This window comes from Schistocerca nitens, chromosome 6 (genome assembly GCF_023898315.1).
Source record: "Schistocerca nitens isolate TAMUIC-IGC-003100 chromosome 6, iqSchNite1.1, whole genome shotgun sequence".
NCBI classification, from domain to species: domain Eukaryota; kingdom Metazoa; phylum Arthropoda; class Insecta; order Orthoptera; family Acrididae; genus Schistocerca; species Schistocerca nitens.
Genome location: NC_064619.1, coordinates 695,326,957 through 695,347,821, shown reverse-complemented (window position 1 = coordinate 695,347,821; position 20,865 = coordinate 695,326,957). Strand labels below are relative to the sequence as shown.

At 43.2% G+C, this 20,865-nt stretch overlaps 1 protein-coding gene across 1 annotated transcript in view; it reads right to left on the bottom strand.

Moving 5' to 3' along the window:
* Positions 1–7,040: 7,040 nt before the first annotated feature.
* The window catches only part of LOC126263572 (uncharacterized), a 123,936-nt gene continuing 110,111 nt past the window's right edge, over positions 7,041–20,865 (bottom strand). The window contains exon 4 of the mRNA XM_049960664.1: positions 7,041–7,182. Within this exon, the coding sequence (XP_049816621.1) occupies positions 7,041–7,182 (142 nt within the window). The remainder of the gene's footprint in view (positions 7,183–20,865) is intronic.

The window sequence follows — 20,865 nt, the reverse complement described above, 5'->3', positions numbered from 1 at the left end:
CGCGCGGGTTATCGAGGGTCCAGGACTATCGACCAATTACTTTGCTCAACAGCGACATGAAAATATTCACACGGCTACTGGCATCGCGACTCAAGAAGATCGCACGTTACGTCACATCCTGCGACCAGACTTCCCTAGGAGGCGATAACAACATCCGTACGGCCCTTTGCCGTTACAGAGACATGTTAGCATTGGCGCATTATCAACGTCTCCCTGGCGCCTTGGCTTCACTGGACTTCAGCCAGGCTTTCGACCGTGTTGACCACTTCTATTTACGGACAGTTCTTCAGCATATGGGTTTTCCTGGCGGTATTGTCACAGTGGTTATGCGCCTGTTGAGTAGTGCAACCTCTAAAATCATGTACAACGGTCGCCTTACACCGTCCTTGGTCATCGCACGATCTGTACGACAAGGATGTCCTCTTTCCACGATTTTGTATGCTTTCGCCTTGGAACCCCTGCTCCAGGGCATGCGCCAACGTTTGGAAGGCATGGCTGTGCAAGGCCACCGTTTTTGTTGTACAGCCTACGCAGACGACATAGTACTATATCTGCGCAGTGAAGATGAAGTACGAGCAGCACTGACATGGGTGGCGACTTACGGCGAAGCGTCGGGGAGCTACCTCAACGTGTCAAAATCCAAGGTCCTGCTCATTGGTGAGGGCTTGCCGGAGAGATGCGCTGCCCCCCTTAGTGTCGCCGCCACCAGACGGTGTCTTGGACTTGATTCCACAGCAGACCTGCGCCGCTCAGCGACTATTAATGGTAGACACTTGCTACAGACAGAGCAAATTTCGCAGATCACCGGCTACGAGCTCTCGACGTTATCCAACGCGCGCAATACGTGAACATGTACCATGCTTCCCGTATACCACACGTGGCTCAAGTACTACCAGTCCCAAATCTCCTCGCCCGACGACTGTTGATGGCTTTCGGCCCCTTCGTCAGCTCGGGGATGTTATTCAAGGTGCAATATGAATCTCTTGCACTGCCACGAGATCGTGGCGGGGTGGGACTCATCCACGTGCCGACTCGTGCCAAGGCACTATACGTCAGCTCCCAACTAAAACTTTGGCATCGTTGCCCGCAGAGCCTTACTAGCCTCCTGCTTCACAACTTTGCACCGGCCTCCTTGTCCGCCCCAGTACTGGTATCGACCATTCCAACCCCCTTTTATTACATCCAATGATTTTTCCTGGAGTTCAGTTATATCTACCGGTCCTTACCACTTACACGTTTTTACCTCACGAAAACAGTCTCCGAATTGTTACAACAGTGCCGCCCGTCCAACCCCATCGAACGTAAGTATCCACAGTACGTGTGGCGACACATATGGAAGGCGATCCATGCGCGTTTTCTCGAATCAGACGTTCAATCAGCGTGGTACATCACCGTGAATGGCAAACAAGTTAACCGAGATCGTCTGCACCGCATCCATCTCACCGATTCATCCCTCTGCACCCACTGTGGAGTGGATGACACGGATGTCCACCGGTTCCACTGTGGCACAGCGCTCGACGTCTGGACGCTTGCGCGGCGAATTTTGGCGTTTCTTACTCGCCAGACACCGGCTCAGATCGACGTCCACATGCTTTTGTACCCCGATAAGACTTTCTACCCCTCCGCCAAAACTCACTCTGTGAATTGGATCTGTGGCCACACGATCCGCTATCTTTTTACTTCTGGCGACAAGTCTACGCTAGGATATTGGACTTATCTCAACGAACGACACTGCGTCCTGATACGCAACCCACGCTATAAACAATATTTTTCCAATTTCTTACGGAGCACTTTCGATGACCCACCTAGTAGCTGGAACGTCCAAGCCCTGAGAAGCTGAAAACTGTATAAAACGAACCGAACTGAATAGATCTGCTACCCAGAAACCACGCCTACACCATGAGAAGACACGTTTGTACGAGCTGGCATGCTGTAGGCGGATACACTTCAGGAGCTCCTGTAAGAACTGGACTTTAACTACAAGTCGCACGACGACTTAAAGAAAAAAAATAAAAAATAAAAATAAACTTTTCCTTATTTATTCCTCATAATTTGATCTTAAAGGAAAAAGAAACTTGATTTTGGCTTTCAGAAACTTTCTTTTTTGTTCCAAAAGATTGCTTCTTCGCCAACAAGACGAAGGAGACTCATTTCTGTTTACTGGAAGGAGAAACCAGTATAATTGGAGTCTTTGTTTTCTTTTGAAAAAAAACTTTTCCTTATTTATTCCTCACAGTTTGTTCTTAAAGGAAAAATAATTTTGAGTTTGGTTGAAAAAAAAGGGGGTGGGGGGCAAAAAAAGAAAAGAAAAAAAAGAAAAAAGAAAAAAAGAAAAAAAAGGGGTAGCGTCTTTGATTCATAACCAAAACGTCTTCGGTCCCGGGTTCGATCCCCGTCAGATAACTAATCAGCATTGGCGGCCGAAGACTTCCGGCATAAGAAGTCAGCCTCATTCTGCCAACGGCCTTGTCAAAGAGGGCGGAGGAGGGGATAGAGGTTCAGGGCACTCTCTTGTCCTAGGGGTGGGAAATTGCCCCTAAAGGCGGAAGAATCAGCAATGATCAACGACATGAGGATGCAGATGGCAATGGAAACCACTGCACTAAAGACACCTAACGTGTATCCACAGGACATGTGGCCTATAATTGAAGAAGTGTCATGATGATCTCTCCATTGGCAAAAGATTCCAGAATAGTCCCCCATTCGGATCTCCGGGAGGGGACTGCCAAGGGGAAGGTAACCATGAGAAAAAGATTGAATAATCAGCGAAAGGATAACGTTCTACGAGTCGGGGCGTGGAATGTCAGAAGCTTGAACGTGGTAGGGAAACTAGAAAATCTGGAAAGGGAAATGCAAAGGCTCAATCTAGATATAGTAGGGGTCCGTGAAGTGAAGTGGAAGGAAGACAAGGATTTCTGGTCAGATGAGTATCGGGTAATATCAACAGCAGCAGAAAATGGTATAACAGGTGTAGGATTCGTTATGAATAGGAAGGTAGGGCAGAAGGTGTGTTACTGTGAACAGTTCAGTGACCGGGTTGTTCTAATCAGAATCGACAGCAGACCAACACCGACAACGATAGTTCAGGTATACATGCCGACGTCGCAAGCTGAAGATGAACAGATAGAGAAAGTGTATGAGGATATTGAAAGGGTAATGCAGTATGTAAAGGGGGACGAAAATCTAATAGTCATGGGCGACTGGAATGCAGTTGTAGGGGAAGGAATAGAAGAAAAGGTTACAGGAGAATATGGGCTTGGGACGAAGAATGAAAGAGGAGAAAGACTAATTGAGTTCTGTAACAAGTTTCAGCTAGTAATAGCGAATACCCTGTTCAAGAATCACAAGAGGAGGAGGTATACTTGGAAAAGGCCGGGAGATACGGGAAGATTTCAATTAGATTACATCATGGTCAGACAGAGATTCCGAAATCAGATACTGGATTGTAAGGCGTACCCAGGAGCAGATATAGACTCAGATCACAATATAGTAGTGATGAAGAGTAGGCTGAAGTTCAAGACATTAGTCAGGAAGAATCAATACGCAAAGAAGTGGGATACGGAAGTACTAAGGAATGACAAGATATGTTTGAAGTTCTCTAACGCTATAGATACAGCAATAAGGAATAGCGCAGTAGGCAGTACAGTTGAAGAGGAATGGACATCTCTAAAAAGGGCCATCACAGAAGCTGGGAAGGAAAACATAGGTACAAAGAAGGTAGCTGCGAAGAAACCATGGGTAACAGAAGAAATACTTCAGTTGATTGATGAAAGGAGGAAGTACAAACATGTTCCGGGAAAATCAGGATTACAGAAATACAAGTCGCTGAGAAATGAAATAAATAGGAAGTGCAGGGAAGCTAAGACGAAATGGCTGCAGGAAAAATGTGATCGAAAAAGATATGATTGTCGGAAGGACAGACTCAGCATACAGGAAAGTCAAAACAAACTTTGGTGACATTAAAAGCAACGGTGGTAACATTAAGAGTGCAACGGGAATTCCACTGTTAAGTGCAGAGGAGAGAGCAGATAGGTGGAAAGAATACATTGAAAGCCTCTATGAGGGTGAAGATTTGTCTGATGTGATAGAAGAAGAAACAGGAGTCGATTTAGAAGAGATAGGGGATCCAGTATTAGAATCGGAATTTAAAAGAGCTTTGGAGGACTTACGGTCAAATAAGGCAGAAGGGATAGATAACATTCCATCAGAATTTCTAAAATCATTGGGGGAAGTGGCAACAAAACGACTATTCACGTTGGTGTGTAGAATATATGAGTCTGGCGACATACCATCTGACTTTCAGAAAAGCATCATCCACACAATTCCGAAGACGGCAAGAACTGACAAGTGCGAGAATTATCGCACAATCTGCTTAACAGCTCATGCATCGAAGCTGCTTACAAGAATAATATACAGAAGAATGGAAAAGAAAATTGAGAATGCGCTAGGAGACGATCAATTTGGCTTTAGGAAAAGTAAAGGGACGAGAGAGGCAATTCTGACGTTCGGCTAATAATGGAAGCAAGGATAAAGAAAAATCAAGACACTTTCATAGGATTTGTCGACCTGGAAAAAGCGTTCGACAATATAGAATGGTGCAAGCTGTTCGAGATTCTGAAAGAAGTAGGGGTAAGCTATAGGGAGAGACGGGTCATATACAATATGTACAACAACCATGAGGGAATAATAAGAGTGGACGACCAAGAACGAAGTGCTCGTATTAAGAAGGGTGTAAGACAAGGATGTAGCCTTTCGTCCCTACTCTTCAATCTGTACATCGAGGAAGCAATGATGGAAATAAAAGAAAGGTTCAGCAGTGGAATTAAAATACAAGGTGGAAGGATATCAATGATACGATTCGCTGATGACATTGCTATCCTGAGTGAAAGTGAAGAATTAAATGATCTGCTGAACGGAATGAACAGTCTAATGAGTCACAGTATGGTTTGAGAGTAAATCGGACAAAGACGAAGGTAATGAAAAGTAGTAGAAATGAGAACAGCGAGAAACTTAACATCAGGATTGATGGTCACGAAGTCAATGAAGTTAAGGAATTCTGCTACCTAGGCTGTAAAATAACCAATGACGGACGGAGCAAGGACATCAAAAGCAGACTCGCTATGGCAAAAAAGGCATTTCTGGCCAAGAGAAGTGTACTAATATCAAATACCGGCCTTAATTTGAGGAAGAAATTTCTGAGGATGTACGTGTGGAGTACAGCATTGTATGGTAGTGAAACATGGACTGTGGGAAAACCGGAACAGAAGAGAATCGAAGCATTTGAGATGTGGTGCTATAGACGAATGTTGAAAATTAGGTGGACTGATAGGGTAAGGAATGAGGAGGTTCTATGCAGAATCGGAGAGGAAAGGAATATGTGGAAAACACTGATAAGGAGAAGGGAAAGGATGATAGGACATCTGCTAAGACATGAGGGAATGACTTCCATGGTACTAGAGGGAGCTGTAGAGGGCAAAAACTGTAGAGGAAGACAGAGATTGGAATATGTCAAGCAAATAATTGAGGACGTAGGTTGCAAGTGCTACTCTGAGATGAAGAGGTTAGCACAGGAAAAGTATTCGTGGCGGGCCGCATCAAACCAGTCAGTAGACTGATGACCAAAAAAAAAAGGAAAAACAATCGTTGTTTCACGGTTACGGAGATCTTCTGTATCTCATTCCTGTCGCCCTGAAGGATTGGCGCTCGAAAGATCGACCTTTTAAATTATTTTAGTTTCCTTAGGTGTGTGTGAAGGTGGGTGGTGTGTGTGTGTGTGGAGGGGGGGGGGGGGAAGTCTAGGTGCGCTTAGGATGGCAAAACCTTAGTCTATTTTTCTTTGGTAGTGTCATAAGTGCCGGTGCCCCGTAGAGTTAGTACTGTATTTTGTTTCTTATAGCTAGGTGCCCTTGATGCGCCAATTTTATGTTGTATAAAAAAAAAAACAGTAGCTGCATGGTCAGCGGGGCAGAATGCTAACTGAAGGGCCTCGGGTTCGTCACCGGCCGCGTCGGAGATTTTCTTCGCTCGAGAACTAGGTGTTGTGTTGTCCTTACGTTCATATCAGCACAACTGACATTCCTCTATGGAGATAACTGTAAGGGCATGTCCCGAAAGCCAATGTATTTAGAAAAAAACGACCGTGCCTGTATGGTTCAAATGGCTCTAAGCACTATGGGACATAACATTTGAGGTCATCAGTCCCCTAGACTTAGAACTACTTAAACCTGACTAACCTAAGGACATCACACACATCCATGCCCGAGGCAGGATTCGAACCTGCGACCGTAGCAGCAGCGCGGTTCCGGACTGAAGCGCCTAGAACCGCTCGGCCACAGCGGCCGGCAACTTGCCTGTATGAACGGTTGAATTATGATTTCAACAGTGTGCATGAAAGAACTAGGAGTCATAGTCTCTGATATTTGATCATAAACTGCAAAAATGTCGTGAGACTAGAACTGTTCAATATTTTCTCAGTCAGTAATAGGGCATACAATAATGACATTTACCGCGACCGTTTTGGATGGGGCACATGGTCATTGTTAGAGGCGAATACGAGTAACAGACGTCAGCTCCACTACTAATTAAACAGTCAGATTACCGAATATTAATTGTGATAACAATTTGCTGGTAGAGAGATTACAGTATACATCTTCAACTTCTTACCACATCCCAGGAACCACTCTCGATGGCATACAGAGAATGTAACATGTGAAATATAATATAACAATACCAAGACAGATTCCCACCCCCATCAGCCTAGAGGTGAGCTAGTGCTGCATCCGTAATAAGCACGATCTCGACACGATCGTGAATGATGATCCTTCTTCCTTCCGACAGTACAATAAACACAGACCGATGTGTGGGTATGTGCGCCACATTTTAATGGAATATATCTTGCATTAAGTTCAGATCCAGAACAGACCAATTGCCTATTTCTTGTTCTAAGCGCAAGGATAATGATGTTTGTTTCTGTAAGTACGTGTTGATCTGCGACGCACGAAGAGACGAGAAGGCGACACTGTGGCGAGGTGCTGGCCGCTTTACACCCGCGCCGAGGCGAGTAGCCTGCTGCCGCCGGCAGGTGGCTGGGGGTTGGGCCGCTCCTCGACGACGGCGGCGTACGGCAGGTCCGGCTGGTGGGTGCGCGCGCCGCCGGCCGTGGGTTCGAGCCCCGCGCCGGCCCTGGGCCGCGGGGTTGCCGGCGGCCGCTAGGCGCTGCCCTGCGTCCCCCTGCTCGACGACCGGCTGCCCTTGCCGGACTTGTTCTTGCTCGGCCTGCGGCGGAAAACCTCGCTAGCTTCAAGGAGAAAGCAACAGTAGACAGCCACGTGCAAGGCAAACCGCGCGTTACAAAACATTTTAACTTGTAACCACCACAAAGCTGCTAAAATGATTCATTGTTTCACAACTAATTTCGACAGTTTGTCTCCGTCTGGCACAAGTGAATACAAGGAGCATTCAATAAGTAATGCAACAGACAGATTTTTTTTCTGGCACAGTTTCGGTTAAAAAAAATTAGAATTTACTTTGGAACATCGTGGAATATATCGCTTCAGCCCTTATGGTTTTATGATGTTCCGATAGGAGGTAGCGCTATATAACATTCAAAATGACATCTGTTATGGAGGTGTGTTCCAAGCAGTCAGCTGTCATCCAGTTTCCTTTGGCGGAAAACCAGAACATTGCAAATATTCATAGGTTCTTGCAGAATGTCTACGGGGACACAGCAGTGAACAAAAGCACAGTGAGTCGTTGGTCGAGGAGTTTGTCATCATAACAACAAAGTTGTGCAAACATATCTGATCCTCTGCATGTCGGCTGGCCACACGCAGCTATCACTCCTACAATGTTGGAACGTGCGGACACTCTCATTCTAGATGATCAAAGCAAGACAATGGTACAACACGTTGCACAACTGGACGTCTCTCTTAGTAGTGTTGACACACTTGTCCATCAGTTGGAGTACTTAGTGTGTGGCCGTTGTGTTCCTCGCCGCCTAACGAAAGACCATAAAGGACAACGAAGGACCATCTGTGCGGAACTGCTTGCACGTTACAAGGCTGATGGTGACAATTTTTTGTCGAACGTCGTCACAGGCGATGATGCATGGCTTCATCATTTAGAACTGGAAACAAAACGGCAATCCATGGAGTAGAGCATTGAATGCAGATTATGGTGAGAAATTTAGTTTTGTAGCCAAAATAGTGGGGAAAAACATGATTTATTTGAATCTTGAAGAAAATAAACCTGCTTTCAGAAAAAAGTACTGCATTACTTATTGAATGCCTCTCATATTCAATAAGAGATTTATGAAAGAGATTTATGTAATACAGTAATCATACCACATAATTAAAGACCTTAGTTCCAAATTTTTGGTGTATATTACATGTCTACGATTTTAAAATATCCGTATATAAAGCCGTGAAAGTAAGTGAGCCTGTAAATACAGTCACGATGTACAACAGAACTATTACCAAGAACAACCGCACACCAGTAACACCTGGATTTCACACCATATTACTGGATTACGGCATAAAATATCCAGCTCAAACCACAACTGAAATAGGGCCCATACTCAGTCAACTTAATGCCAGATAGGGTACACTGAACTACCAATGTATGTGGCGAGAAGCATTAAAGTTATATATTCAGCACTGACCATTTTAGTCAATAGTGTATACAATTTTAATGTACATTATATCGGATCAGAAACACTAATATTCCCCAAGGATTTTAGCAGCGACCAAGAAACCGCAGCATCTTTTTAGATAATATACTTTAATATTTACCAAAGGAATTAAATAACCAGGTCTGTCAGACAATGGCATACTATAGAAAGTTATTCCAGAACAAAAAGTTATGTTGGCAGTTTTGTGGTGGTTATATATAAAAATGTCTTTTATACAAGCTGTAGAATACAACTTGAAAAATATTTTATGCAGGCTATAACATTAACAAGTTAATATAAGAATTTGATCCAACACCAGTAAAAGCGTTGTTACTAATTCTAGGGGCTTATCCTGCCGGTTAATCGTCAAGTACGAAACTGCATGTTTGCAGTATCGGCAAAGAGGCACTGAGGCTGTCCCGGCATAACCAGAAGCGCCGGCACGAAGATGACAAACGCGAGAGCAAAGAAGGCTGTGAGACGACGTTAGTCAATAGGACCGCGCCACCACAGGAGCGGTCTCTACAAGAAGAGAATACAAACGCCGCTCCTGCCAGCTTCGGCCGCTCAGTACTAGACCAGCGCTAGGAGAGCACTACGATAGCATTACTGCTTGTATGGTCATAGTAAAGGAGAAAGACACTGACTGTTTGCCTGTCGCCCATCGTTTACGAACCTTACTTGTAATACGAAGTTAAGTATTGTCTATCTTCTTTATTGTAATAAAAACCATTAATGTGATTTGCATGAACTGTGTAGCATTCCGAGAACGCACCATCCTTTAGGCAGCCTATACGAGACGAGTGGGCATGACCGCACAGAGATAGTGACGCAAATCACTGGGCACCAAATCACTGTTAAAGTTCAATTAAAGTCCTGGTGAGCAAAGACGTGTACATAACAGACAGACTGGGAGTCTCAGGAACTGGTCACCAAATTTACGAGTAAATTCCAGTCATTCGTGAACGAAAACTGCAGTATATGACCCCACGTAGAGGCACGATCCATTTCCTAACGGGAAATCCTGTCTTCCTGCATAAGACTGCCAAAAGACAATCAGACAGATGTGAATGTGGAGAACTCAGTATACGGCATTATGCTGTCATATTACAGGTTTCTCTAACACGAGGGAAAACAATGATGTAGGTATGGGTCTTTGCTTTGAAGTTAAATAACCCAGATTCCTGGGTAACTAGAAATAACATTCCCAAACGAATACCACAGAGAGAACTACTAAGGTTCAGTGCACAAAGGTCTGCACATAGAGGCAGCGTCAACCACTTCTCAGATTAACTCAGTTGTATTTTCTGACATCATCAAATACAATTACTGTGATTACTTGGCCAACTAAACTGGCAACGTGGCCACGGTGGTAGCACCTACGTCTGAGGGATTTGTGACGTCACAGGTATGTAGCTGAGGTTATCTGAATCACGTGTTTGTAATCGCTGCGTTTATTGCATTTATGGTGGAAATCTCATTCGTTAAGATTGTCAAACATGGATCAGAGTATTATTTAGTGTCCATTCCAAGTACCTCAAAATTCTTTTATGCCCAATTACGGGGGAAATATGATACCGGTCCTAAGGTTAACGCTTTTACATTCCTGTCTAATGAAGGTTTAAGATGAAAATGAATCTCGGTAGTTCATAGGAAAGACTGAGCTAATACTGAACAGTCTCTCATAAGTATCTGCACAGTTATCTTTAGTAATAAATCATTATTTTTTAATAACAAAAAGTACCAAAATAGAAAACTCTAGCCATCAACTAAAACAAAGCATTATTAACCACTTCCTATACCGTACTCTTAGTTTTCTTTGTTTGCATCAAATCTCTATCACTAAGATGTGTGTTTGTTTTTAGGTATGTGAATTGCATTTTAATACAGACAACATTTTGAGCAGTATAGTCTGTCTGTAAATTCAAGAGCGAGCAGGGCTTTTGGTGGGGGAAGTGGCCTTTCCCGGAAGAACGCTGCCACCGGCCTACAGGGGCACCCAAAATCTGTTGCCCGTTACCTGTCTGGAGGTGTAGATCGGCGTGCAGTGATATACGTCGTTTCTGTTCGTGGCCTCTTAGTTGTTAGCATCAGTTAACTGTGTATACTTACTGATGTACTTCGATATCTGGAAGTGATGGATAATCGTCTAGCATTGCAAGAAAATGTGCAGAATACGAAGAAGAGGAGGTATTTGGGGAGTAACGAGCGTTCAATCGTCTCTAATGTTATTACAGCGTGCATTAAAGAGGCGACCCACAAAGAACTGTTGGCTAATATTACCAGTCCCAATCAAAGGGCTGTAATTTATACAAACGTCAGCCTCACCTAATAGGACGCATAAGTAAGGAATGGAAAAATAAGCCGCATGGTTTACTGGAATCGCCATGAAGGAAAACTAATAATTTTGGGAGGAAACCCATCGTTATAGACAGTTTCAAAAGCACGTAAAACCTTTGATGCTTATGGAACACTAAATCTCTATCTCGGTCACTATTCACCTTATTCTACGACATATTGCTTAAAACATGTGCGCAATAGCTATTCTAAACACTGCTGAAATTTCCTTCGAAACATGTACACTGATTCTGGACTTATAAGCAAAAAGCTTGACATACGAGGTGCGTTCACATATTAATTTATATTTTTTGGTAAGAACTTTATTTGTTAATCTACAGGAATGTTGTTATCCTCTTCAAAGTATTCCCCATTACATACTATACACTTATGCCAGTGCTTTTTGCAATTCCCGAAACACTTTAGGAACTGTTTCTTCGGGATAGGTCTCTTAACTGTGCATTTTTAATCTCATCCACGCTTGTAAAACCTCTGTCCTTTAAGACCTACTTTGAAATGTTTATACCACTTATCTTCCCTTGGTTTACTCATAACAGGCTCGCCAAAAGCAATATTTACCATTTCTAAAAATTTCATACATTTTATTTCATTCTTATAACAAAATTTAATACAGATTCTCTAATTTATCTTTATACAAAACAGATAATCGTTGATGCTACCAAAACACATGTAACCTTTCTGACAGCTGACAACAGAGTAAATACCCAATATGTATAACATTGAACACATGCTTTTGAGGCATGTTTACGAAGACAGTGACAAAAAAGTAGTACAAATCGGACTAATACAACACACAAAATTATAAATTTCTGTTTACTTTATAAACACTCTTTGTGTTCCAAGAATTAAGTTTCAATGCAGTCCTTCAAAGAAAACTTCTACCTTTAGTAGAAACACAAAATAACAACAAGCCTTAAATTCTACAGACCGATTGCATTATATGGGATTCGTTTTATGAATAGCAATAGAGGAACATACATTCACATGAACAGGCATTTTGTTCTATGTTTGTAGTAGAATCCTGACTTCCGTTCTTATGTTAATATTATTTACTCTATAATGTTGTATTTCGGAAGAAGCTATTGTTTTTTGTATTCCTTATGATCTTAATGCATTTGTTTAAAAATAAACGCAGCCGAGACGTATCTGTACACGGCTTCGCCACAGATTTGAAGCGCACGCGGCGGCAGGGCCGGTACTACGTTGTGAAACAGCCTGTAGAAGCGCCTTGTGACGTAGCTGGGTTGGCAGAGTGGGGACTCGGTCGCTCGCTCTTCAGTTTACCGACAGACTATAACACCTTGTATGACCAAAGGACTGGTACAGTGTTTATGGCACCTTTGGGCAGTCTATATTTAAAGAAGGGTGGATGAAAATCTGTTCACTACTTAGGAGAAAATACTTTTAATCAATTTTTAAAAAGTGAATTGAGCCGTACGTGGCTCGTGTTCGTGCCATCTCTTACTTAACGCCCTGTTTTTACCTTACTGCCGCCTCGTTATGTTAATTTTCAATTACTGGTGTCACTGAGTTGCCGTCTTGCCAGCCCGTGAGCGGCAGCAGCAGCGCTTATCGATATAGGCCCCGCCGTATTATCTTTGCTGGACTGCTATTACTTTCTGGTCGTCGGTGTGTCGTCCAACGAGTTGGAGCGCGCCAGCAGCGCAGTTCAGACCGGGCAATGGTCAGTTGGAACTCGCCAGCAGTGGAGTTCGGACCTGGCAGTCGGACAGTTGGGACGCGGCAGAAGATCGGTTCGGATAGCCATGACTCGCCCGACCGTTGCCGGCACACATGGCTGGGGACGATCTTGGCTGATCGTCGGTTGGTCGTCTTACCAGACGACGTGTATTTGTTCGCCGATCGCTTTTGGGTTGGCGGTGAGTGTCTCAAATTGTCGTTCGTCCTTGTGATTGCACAGTCACTGCTTTTAGCGTCGGTCACGTTCAAATCCAAGTGTTTGTGACATTGTGTGTAGCCTGTGATATTCACTGCCCAGCTGTTTTAGTGCTGTCTCCGTGCTGATGTGTAGCAGTTGGTCGGTTGGCGCAGTCGCGTCGTAGCACCAGTGGGGCATGCAGCGGATAGCCATCAATCCCCCGACGCTTGCCAAAACACACGTTTGAGTGGCATCCACCTTGCTTGGCCGTTTGGTCGGTCGTCTGATTAGACGTCGTGTTCTTGGGTCGTCCACCGCTTATGGGTTTTCTGTGATCCGTTTGGGCTGTTGTTCCAATCTCCGCTGTTAGCATCGTTTGAGTTTTGGTGCAAGTGTGGAGCGGAACTGATATTGATTATTGGTCTGTTGGCTGTCTGCCGGTTGGGTTTTCAGCAGATTGAATATGGTTGGGCCGTCTGCCTGTCTCACCTAAGCGAGCGTTAGTGTTTGAATTCCAGGCCGACCCTCGAACATCTGAGCGCCCTTGGGTGTACTGCCCTATTTTTTAAAATTTGTTCTTGTTTTTAGTACTTGTATGGCTTCTAGCCGATTTTTGTTTTAAATTAGAGTTGCTTTGCTCTTAAGGTCTTCAGCCTAGTTCAAAGTACTGTTTCCCGTAAGCCCTTCGGCATTTTAAAAATTTTAATGTTGTTGAATTTTAAGTGTTGGCCTTCAGCCGATTTTGAGTTTGCACCAGCATGGACTATCAGCTCGGAGACCATGGCTGCGGTTACCCTTGACGCTGCATCACAGACAGGAGCGCCTGCGATGGTGTACTCAACGACGAACCTGGGTGTACAAATGGCAAAACGTCATTTTTTCGGATGAATCCAGGTTCTGTTTACAGCATCATGATGGTCGCATCTGTGTTTAGCGACATCGATGTGAACGCACATTGGAAGCGCGTATTCGTCATCGCGATTCTGGCGTGTCACCTGGCGTGATGGTATGGGGTGCCATTGGTTACACATTTTGGTCACCTCTTATTCGCATTGACGGCACTTTGAACAGTGGACGTTACATTTCAGATGTGTTACGACCCTTGGCTCTACCCTTCATTCGATCCCTGCGAAACCCTACATTTCATTAGGATAATGCACGACCGCATGTTGCAGGTCCTGTACGAGCCTTTCTAGATACAGAAAATGTTCGATTGCTGTCCTGGCCATCACATTCTCCAGACCTCTCACCAATTGAAAACGTCTGGTCAATGGTGGCCGAGCAATTGGCTCGTCTCAATACGCCAGTTACTACTCTTGATGAACTGTGGTATTGTGTTGAAGCTGTATGGGCAGCTGTACCTGTACACGCCATCCTGTTTGACTCAATGCCCAGGCGTATCAAGGCCGTTATTACGGCCAGAGGTGGTTGTTCTGGGTACTGATTTCTCAGTATCTATGCACCCAAATTGCGTGAAAACGTAATCACATGTCGGTTCTAGTGTAATATATTTGTCCAATGAATACCCGTTTATCAACTGCATTTCTTCTTGGTGCAGCAATTTTAATGGCCAGTAGTGTAAAAAATATACATTTGCTTGAGAATCCGATCCCTAATGATGACAGACGCCTCTCCCAACGACTCACCGTGCTTTTCTTCACTGTAAGGTATCCGTAGACTTTCAGCGAGCGCCTATGAATATCTGCGATGGTCTGTTTTTCCGCCAAAAGAAACTCACTGACAGCTCTTTGCTTGGAACGTACCTCTGTTTACAGAAGCCATCCTGAAGGCTGCGTATAGCGCCGCCACCGTCGGAACCTCATGAAACTATAGGAGCTGAAGAGGGCGTGTTCCACAACGACCCTCAAGAAATTCCGTGGTTTTTTTTTTCAAATTGGCCGAGGAAAAATATGTTGCATTGAACACCCCTCGTAATTCAATATACTTTTACGATAAAAATGAGTAGTTTGTTTTGTCCATTTCTGTCTTGTTTTGTTGTCAGTTTAAAAGAAAAAATGACAATACACCCTTTAGGTTAAGATCTGTAGGCGAATTTTTGGAGTAAATGTTTTATAATTGTTCATGATTGTCATATTTTTCGTCTGAAAAGCAAATTATTGCAATTATTATTTCTTTCTTTTCTCAGACGTTATGTCTGGTTAAAAATTGAAAGTGACTCGGACCTTGATCAAGCGTGACTTCCTTTTAACTGTACGATATATGTTACATTGCATTTAGGAACTTTCGGGTATTTGAACATGTTCAATAATTACAGATTTCTGTAGTTGTATATGTACATTTGGGTGTAGCTGTATTTCGTTGATGTACTGGTGGATATTGTGTGGTATGACTCCTGTAGTTGATAGTATAATTGGTATAATGTCAACTTTATCCTGATGCCACATGTCCTTGACTTCCTCAGCCAGTTGGATGTATTTTTCAATTTTTTCTCCTGTTTTCTTCTGTATATTTGTTGTATTGGGTATGGATATTTCGATTAGTTGTGTTAATTTCTTCTTTTTATTGGTGAGTATGATGTCAGGTTTCTTATGTGGTGTTTTTTATCTGTTATAATGGCTCTGTTCCAGTATAATTTGTATTCATCATTCTCCAGTACATTTGGTGGTGCTACTTGTATGTGGGAACGTGTTGTTTTATTAGTTTATGTTGTATGGCAAGTTGTTGATGTATTATTTTTGCTGCGTTGTCATGTCTTCTGGGGTAGTCTGTATTTGCTAGTATTGTACATCCGCTAGTGATGTGATCTACTGTTTCTATTTCTTGTTTGCAAAGTCTGCATTTATCTGTTGTGATATTGGGATCTTTAATAATATGTTTGCTGTAATATCTGGTGTTTATTGTTTGATCCTTATTGCAATCATGAATCCTTCCGTCTCACTGTATATATTGTCTTTTCCTAGCCATGTGTTGGATGCGTCTTGAACGATGTGTGGCTGTGTTAGATGATACGGGTGCTTGCCATGTAGTGTTTTCTTTTTCCAATTTACTTTCTTCGTATCTGCTGATGTTATGTGATCTAACGGGTTGTATAAGTGGTTATGAAATTGCAGTAGTGTAGCCGATATTATTATTATTATTATTATTATTATTATTATTATTATTATTATATATGACGTTTGCCTATTATAGGTACAAATGGAAGGAGAGACTAGAGGACAATTAAACAAGCAAATAATGCTAATAAACGTTGGTCCCCAAAACCAGTGGTATTCCCATTACGACGTATTCACAAGTGCTGTCAGTCCATTGTTCAAATGAGTGTGAAATCTTATGGGATTTAACTGCTGAGGTCATCAGTCCCTAAGCTTACACACTACTTAACCTAAATTATCCTAACGACAAACACACACACCCATGCCCGAGGGAGGACTCGAACCTCCGCCGGGACCAGCCGCACAGTCCATGACTGCAGCGCCTCAGACCGCTCGGGTCAGTCCATTGTTACTGTTCATGCATAAGGCGACGTTTTGGGTTTACATTCATTGTGGTGAAAGACATTTTCATGTGGCTGTTCGGGAATACGTAACAGACTTTATCGACAGCGAGAGCATCGGTCATAGCTCACCAACACAATGTCGTCCCAAGCCTCACGACTGGAACCCGTTGATTTATTTATTTATTTATTTATTGGTGGTTTTTAAAAGCGTTGGTGTTGTTAGTGTTGATGAATTTCAGGAACGCATAGTGAATGGTTGTCAGTGCATTCGGTACATGCCTGAGATTTTTGAACGTGTACAGGTATCGATCAGGAGACATGCTGTAGCCTGCCGTCTGTGACCATGCGGAATACTTGTTGGAATGTGTGTGTGTGTCCTCAAGTGCATATCTGCAGTTTGGATCCTTGGAGACTTTATTACAGGGTGTTCACGTTCTCAGTCAGAATACACCATATAAGGGAAATCATTGGTTTCCCAATATATGTTTATTAGGAACATTTGTTTGTTTCATTGTCCTGTACTTGCCCCTTTCGTTTGCACCTATAATAGAGCACACACTGTACATGAAGTCAAAGTTGTGAGTTGGTCAACTAATAGTACAGCTGTATTTGCAACACTTAAAACATATAAGTTCCAGCATTGGTGTAACTCGAATCAATTATGAGACCTTTTCTGTTTTAGGAGCTAATGCAACAAAGCACGCAGAATACCCAGCCGACCGGGGTGGCCGAGCGGTTCTAGGCGCTACAGTCTGGAACCGCGCGACCGCTACGGTCGCAGGTTCGAATCCTGCCTCGGGCATGGATGTGTGTGACGTCCTTAGGTTAGTTACGTTTAAGTAGTTCTAAGTTCTAGGGGACTGATGACCTCAGAAGTTAAGTCCCATAGTGCTCAGAGCCATTTTTTAGAGCACTCAGAACAGTCACTGAGGCAGTGGCTTCAATACAGAGCAATTTCAACCACTGTCATGAAGTCACAGCTTGATGCTTTGTTTTCTAGGTGGCATTGGCTCAGTGTACGCCTGAAGATGGTCAGAAGACAGCGCCGAAATATCGTGGCAGCAACTTAGCGACATCTGGCTGTTAGCTTGAAATTTCAGAGAACAGTTTATATTCCCATAAAGTTCGTGTACTTCACACTTCGAATAAAACAGCAAGTTTACTGTTACGAGTCACTGTTTATTTATACCCACAACGTGTTTGGAAGGTTTAAACCTATATCGTCATGTGGATTTACGTGTGTTAGTACGACATGTGTATGTTGTGTTACGACTTTGGAGTAACTAGACAGTGATACAGGCTACCCACAGCCATAACACAACAGACACATATCGTACTAGCACATGCAAATCCACCTGATGATGGAGATTTAAACCTTAGAAACGCATTATGAATATAGATAAACAGTGACTGGTAACAGTAAACTTGTTGTTTCATTCTATACCGATAACAGTCAAGGTAAAGACTAACCTAAAATGTTCATCCTATATATTTATTTACATCGCGGATGAGAAAATGGAAGAACTGGCAACGCGAGACATTTGGTGTGAGGACTCACAAGTGAGTTTAACCGTAAACTGAGGTGAGAAACCACCCTAGCTCGAATGAGAGCCAGAAGGAAATTAAGACTAGAAAGTTCTGTATAGGGACAATATGGCCACCCTTCTCCCCGTCGCTTGCTGCCATTTGTAGTTTGGTTCAAATTTGATATTTTCCGCCTTATTGGGCCTTTAAATTACTTGTGGAACTTAGGAATTATTGAGTATCTTCATGAGTTTCGTGTTGGTTAAGGCCACAGTGCTGTGCTTGAAGCTGTAGTTTTCATGGCCAGAAAGGAGAGAAACGTTATAGACATTTCCAGAATGAGATTTTCACTCTGCAGCGGAGTGTGCGCTGATATGAAACTTCCTGGCAGATTAAAACTGTGTGCTGGACCGAGACTCGAACTCGGGACCTTTTCCTTTCGCGGGCAAGTGCTCTACCAGCTGAGCTACCCAAGGACGACTCACGCCCCGTCCTCACAGATTCACTTCTGCCAGTACCTCGTCTCCTACCTTCCAAATTTTACAGAAGCTCTCCTGCGAACCTTGCACAACTAGCACTCCTGAAAGAAAGGATACTGTGGAGACATGGCTTAGCCACAGCCTGGAGGATGTTTCCAGAATGAGATTTTCACTCTACAACGGAGTGTGCGCTGATATGAAACTTTCGTTATAGGCATTTTCTGCGGGAGATATGTAATAAGAAGACGAATCTGCGTGATTAAAATCAGTGGAGCTGATTGGCACCCAACAAGAGAAACTCTATTGTGTGCAGTAAGTACAATTTTTATGCATTAACGTAAATTACAAGATTCAAGATTCATCGACGAATATATCACGTAGCAAAGGCGTGCAGTGTTTTAACTTGAACACATTTGTGACAAACAGTATACTATACTTCTTACATATCAACAACACTGTAGTCTTAAATGCACTTCTGCTGTCAGGCAAGGATGCTGTGAATTCCTCATACTTTTGTGATACATCTCTAAGGCGGATAGCGTTCATTGCTTTTCCCACTGTCCATAATACCTTTGTTTTCACAGTGTTTTGATCCACTAAAAAATCCTTACAAAAATACAAAACTATTATTACATAGTACAGTGTATAATATGCCGCTATTCTGCCTTGGTAATAAATGAGCGTTTACGAAAGCTGTGGACTGCAGTGCACTAAGAAGAAATCCATACTCTCGTTTTTAAGCCTTGATGGCGGAGAAGCATGGCTGCTGACCAGTATATGATTTGTTTCCACCAATTTCTTTTGAAGGGTCACGGAATCTGCTCCAGAATTTCGATTTTTGTCCTGCAACTTCGAATTTTTGTCGTAAAAACTGTGTTCTGCGACCTAATATTAGTTATCTTTTTCTGCTTCTGAGAATTCGAGATCAATTGAAAGCTACCCATACTTACGACAACACAAAAAGCGTCTGAGATTGCGGCTGTAGTAGCTCTTAGTGAATGTTGAAATGAATGACGGAACCTGAAGTTTGACCCTGTCAGAAAACATATTTTTTATGCTTCTGCTTTTTCTTGCTGAAAATTCGAGTTCTGTTTGCATTTCACGCTCCACCTTATCAGTGCGTGAGGCAATTGAGCTCGATTCCTTAATAAAAAGAGCTAAATACACTGTAGCGGTCAATATCGAGGTTGTCCATAATTGAAGTTCCAGTTTCAAAATGCTGTAGAAAGAGATCCATAGCTCAGAATGACGTCAAATTTGAACAGTATATTACTGACGCAGGGGGAAACGTCAAGAGAGAAGTACAAGTTTCACGGATATTTTACCTGTAGATGGCGCTGAAAGCGTATGAACGTAAATGGGGTCGGCTACAACTGACATGTGAGTTGAAACACGACAGCTATCCTTTGAATCGCCCATTACACTATACGTACTGTTCAGTGTGCATGACTGCACAAGTTTGTCAGTCAATACCTGCGGCACTGCTAGTTACGTATGCCTATCCACCACGGCAATTTCTTACCACATAGGATGGGAAAAACTGGTTTTTAATTGTCCTGATAGCAAAACCCACTTAAACAACAAAATGACATCGATTTTCAATCGTGTTGGGGCCAAAAACCGGACAAAAAGCAAAATGGCATCTGTTTCTAACTGTCCTGGGGCCAAGCAAGCGCATAAAAACAAGATGGCATCAACTTCCATGTGTCATGAGACTGGCGCAAAGCATTTTGAATAAGCTCTCCACTGTCTTCTGTCACAAGGCGAAATAGAAAAACATCATGTTCCACAGCAGATAAGAGTGCCTCGGGGTCACGTTCAGAATGCGTTGCGCAACGCGTGCCTTCAGTTAAGCTACGTTCATAATTCGAGCACTGAATACAACACCTTTCAGATAACCCCACAGCTAGAAAGACAAGATCAGGTGATCTGGAGGGCCAGGCTGTAGAAGAATGACGGCTGATAATTCTACCCCATTTCCGGAGTGCCACAGCAGCAGCTGTGGAATGTGCGGCGATGCGCCAACCTGCATAAAAAAGATCCCACCCACTCATCCACGTTGCTGAAGTGTTATAATTATGTTGGTGCACAAAAGACACCCATAGTGTTTATCACGAACAGTAACAGGATCCGCAGGACTCATCTCGTCGAAAAAATACGGCCCAACGATATGCGATGCCGTCAACCCGTACCACACAGTCACCTTTGCAGAAAGAAGTGGTACCGATTGCTGTGCATGCGGATTTTCCGTTGCCCATATTCTGCAATTCTGCGTATTGACATGTCCTTGGAGATTGGCCTCGTCTGTCTACAGAATGTTCTATGGCCATTCATTGTCCACTTCTATGCGAGCACGAAATTCCAGAGAGAACTTTTGTCTTGCTCGCAGATGAGCAGGAAGCAACTTCCAAAGGTGGGTGTTTTTGTGTGGACAGCAATGCAGGATGTTTCGTAGGATTTTATGCACCGTGCTTGCGGGCATGTCAAGCGCGTGAGTCTG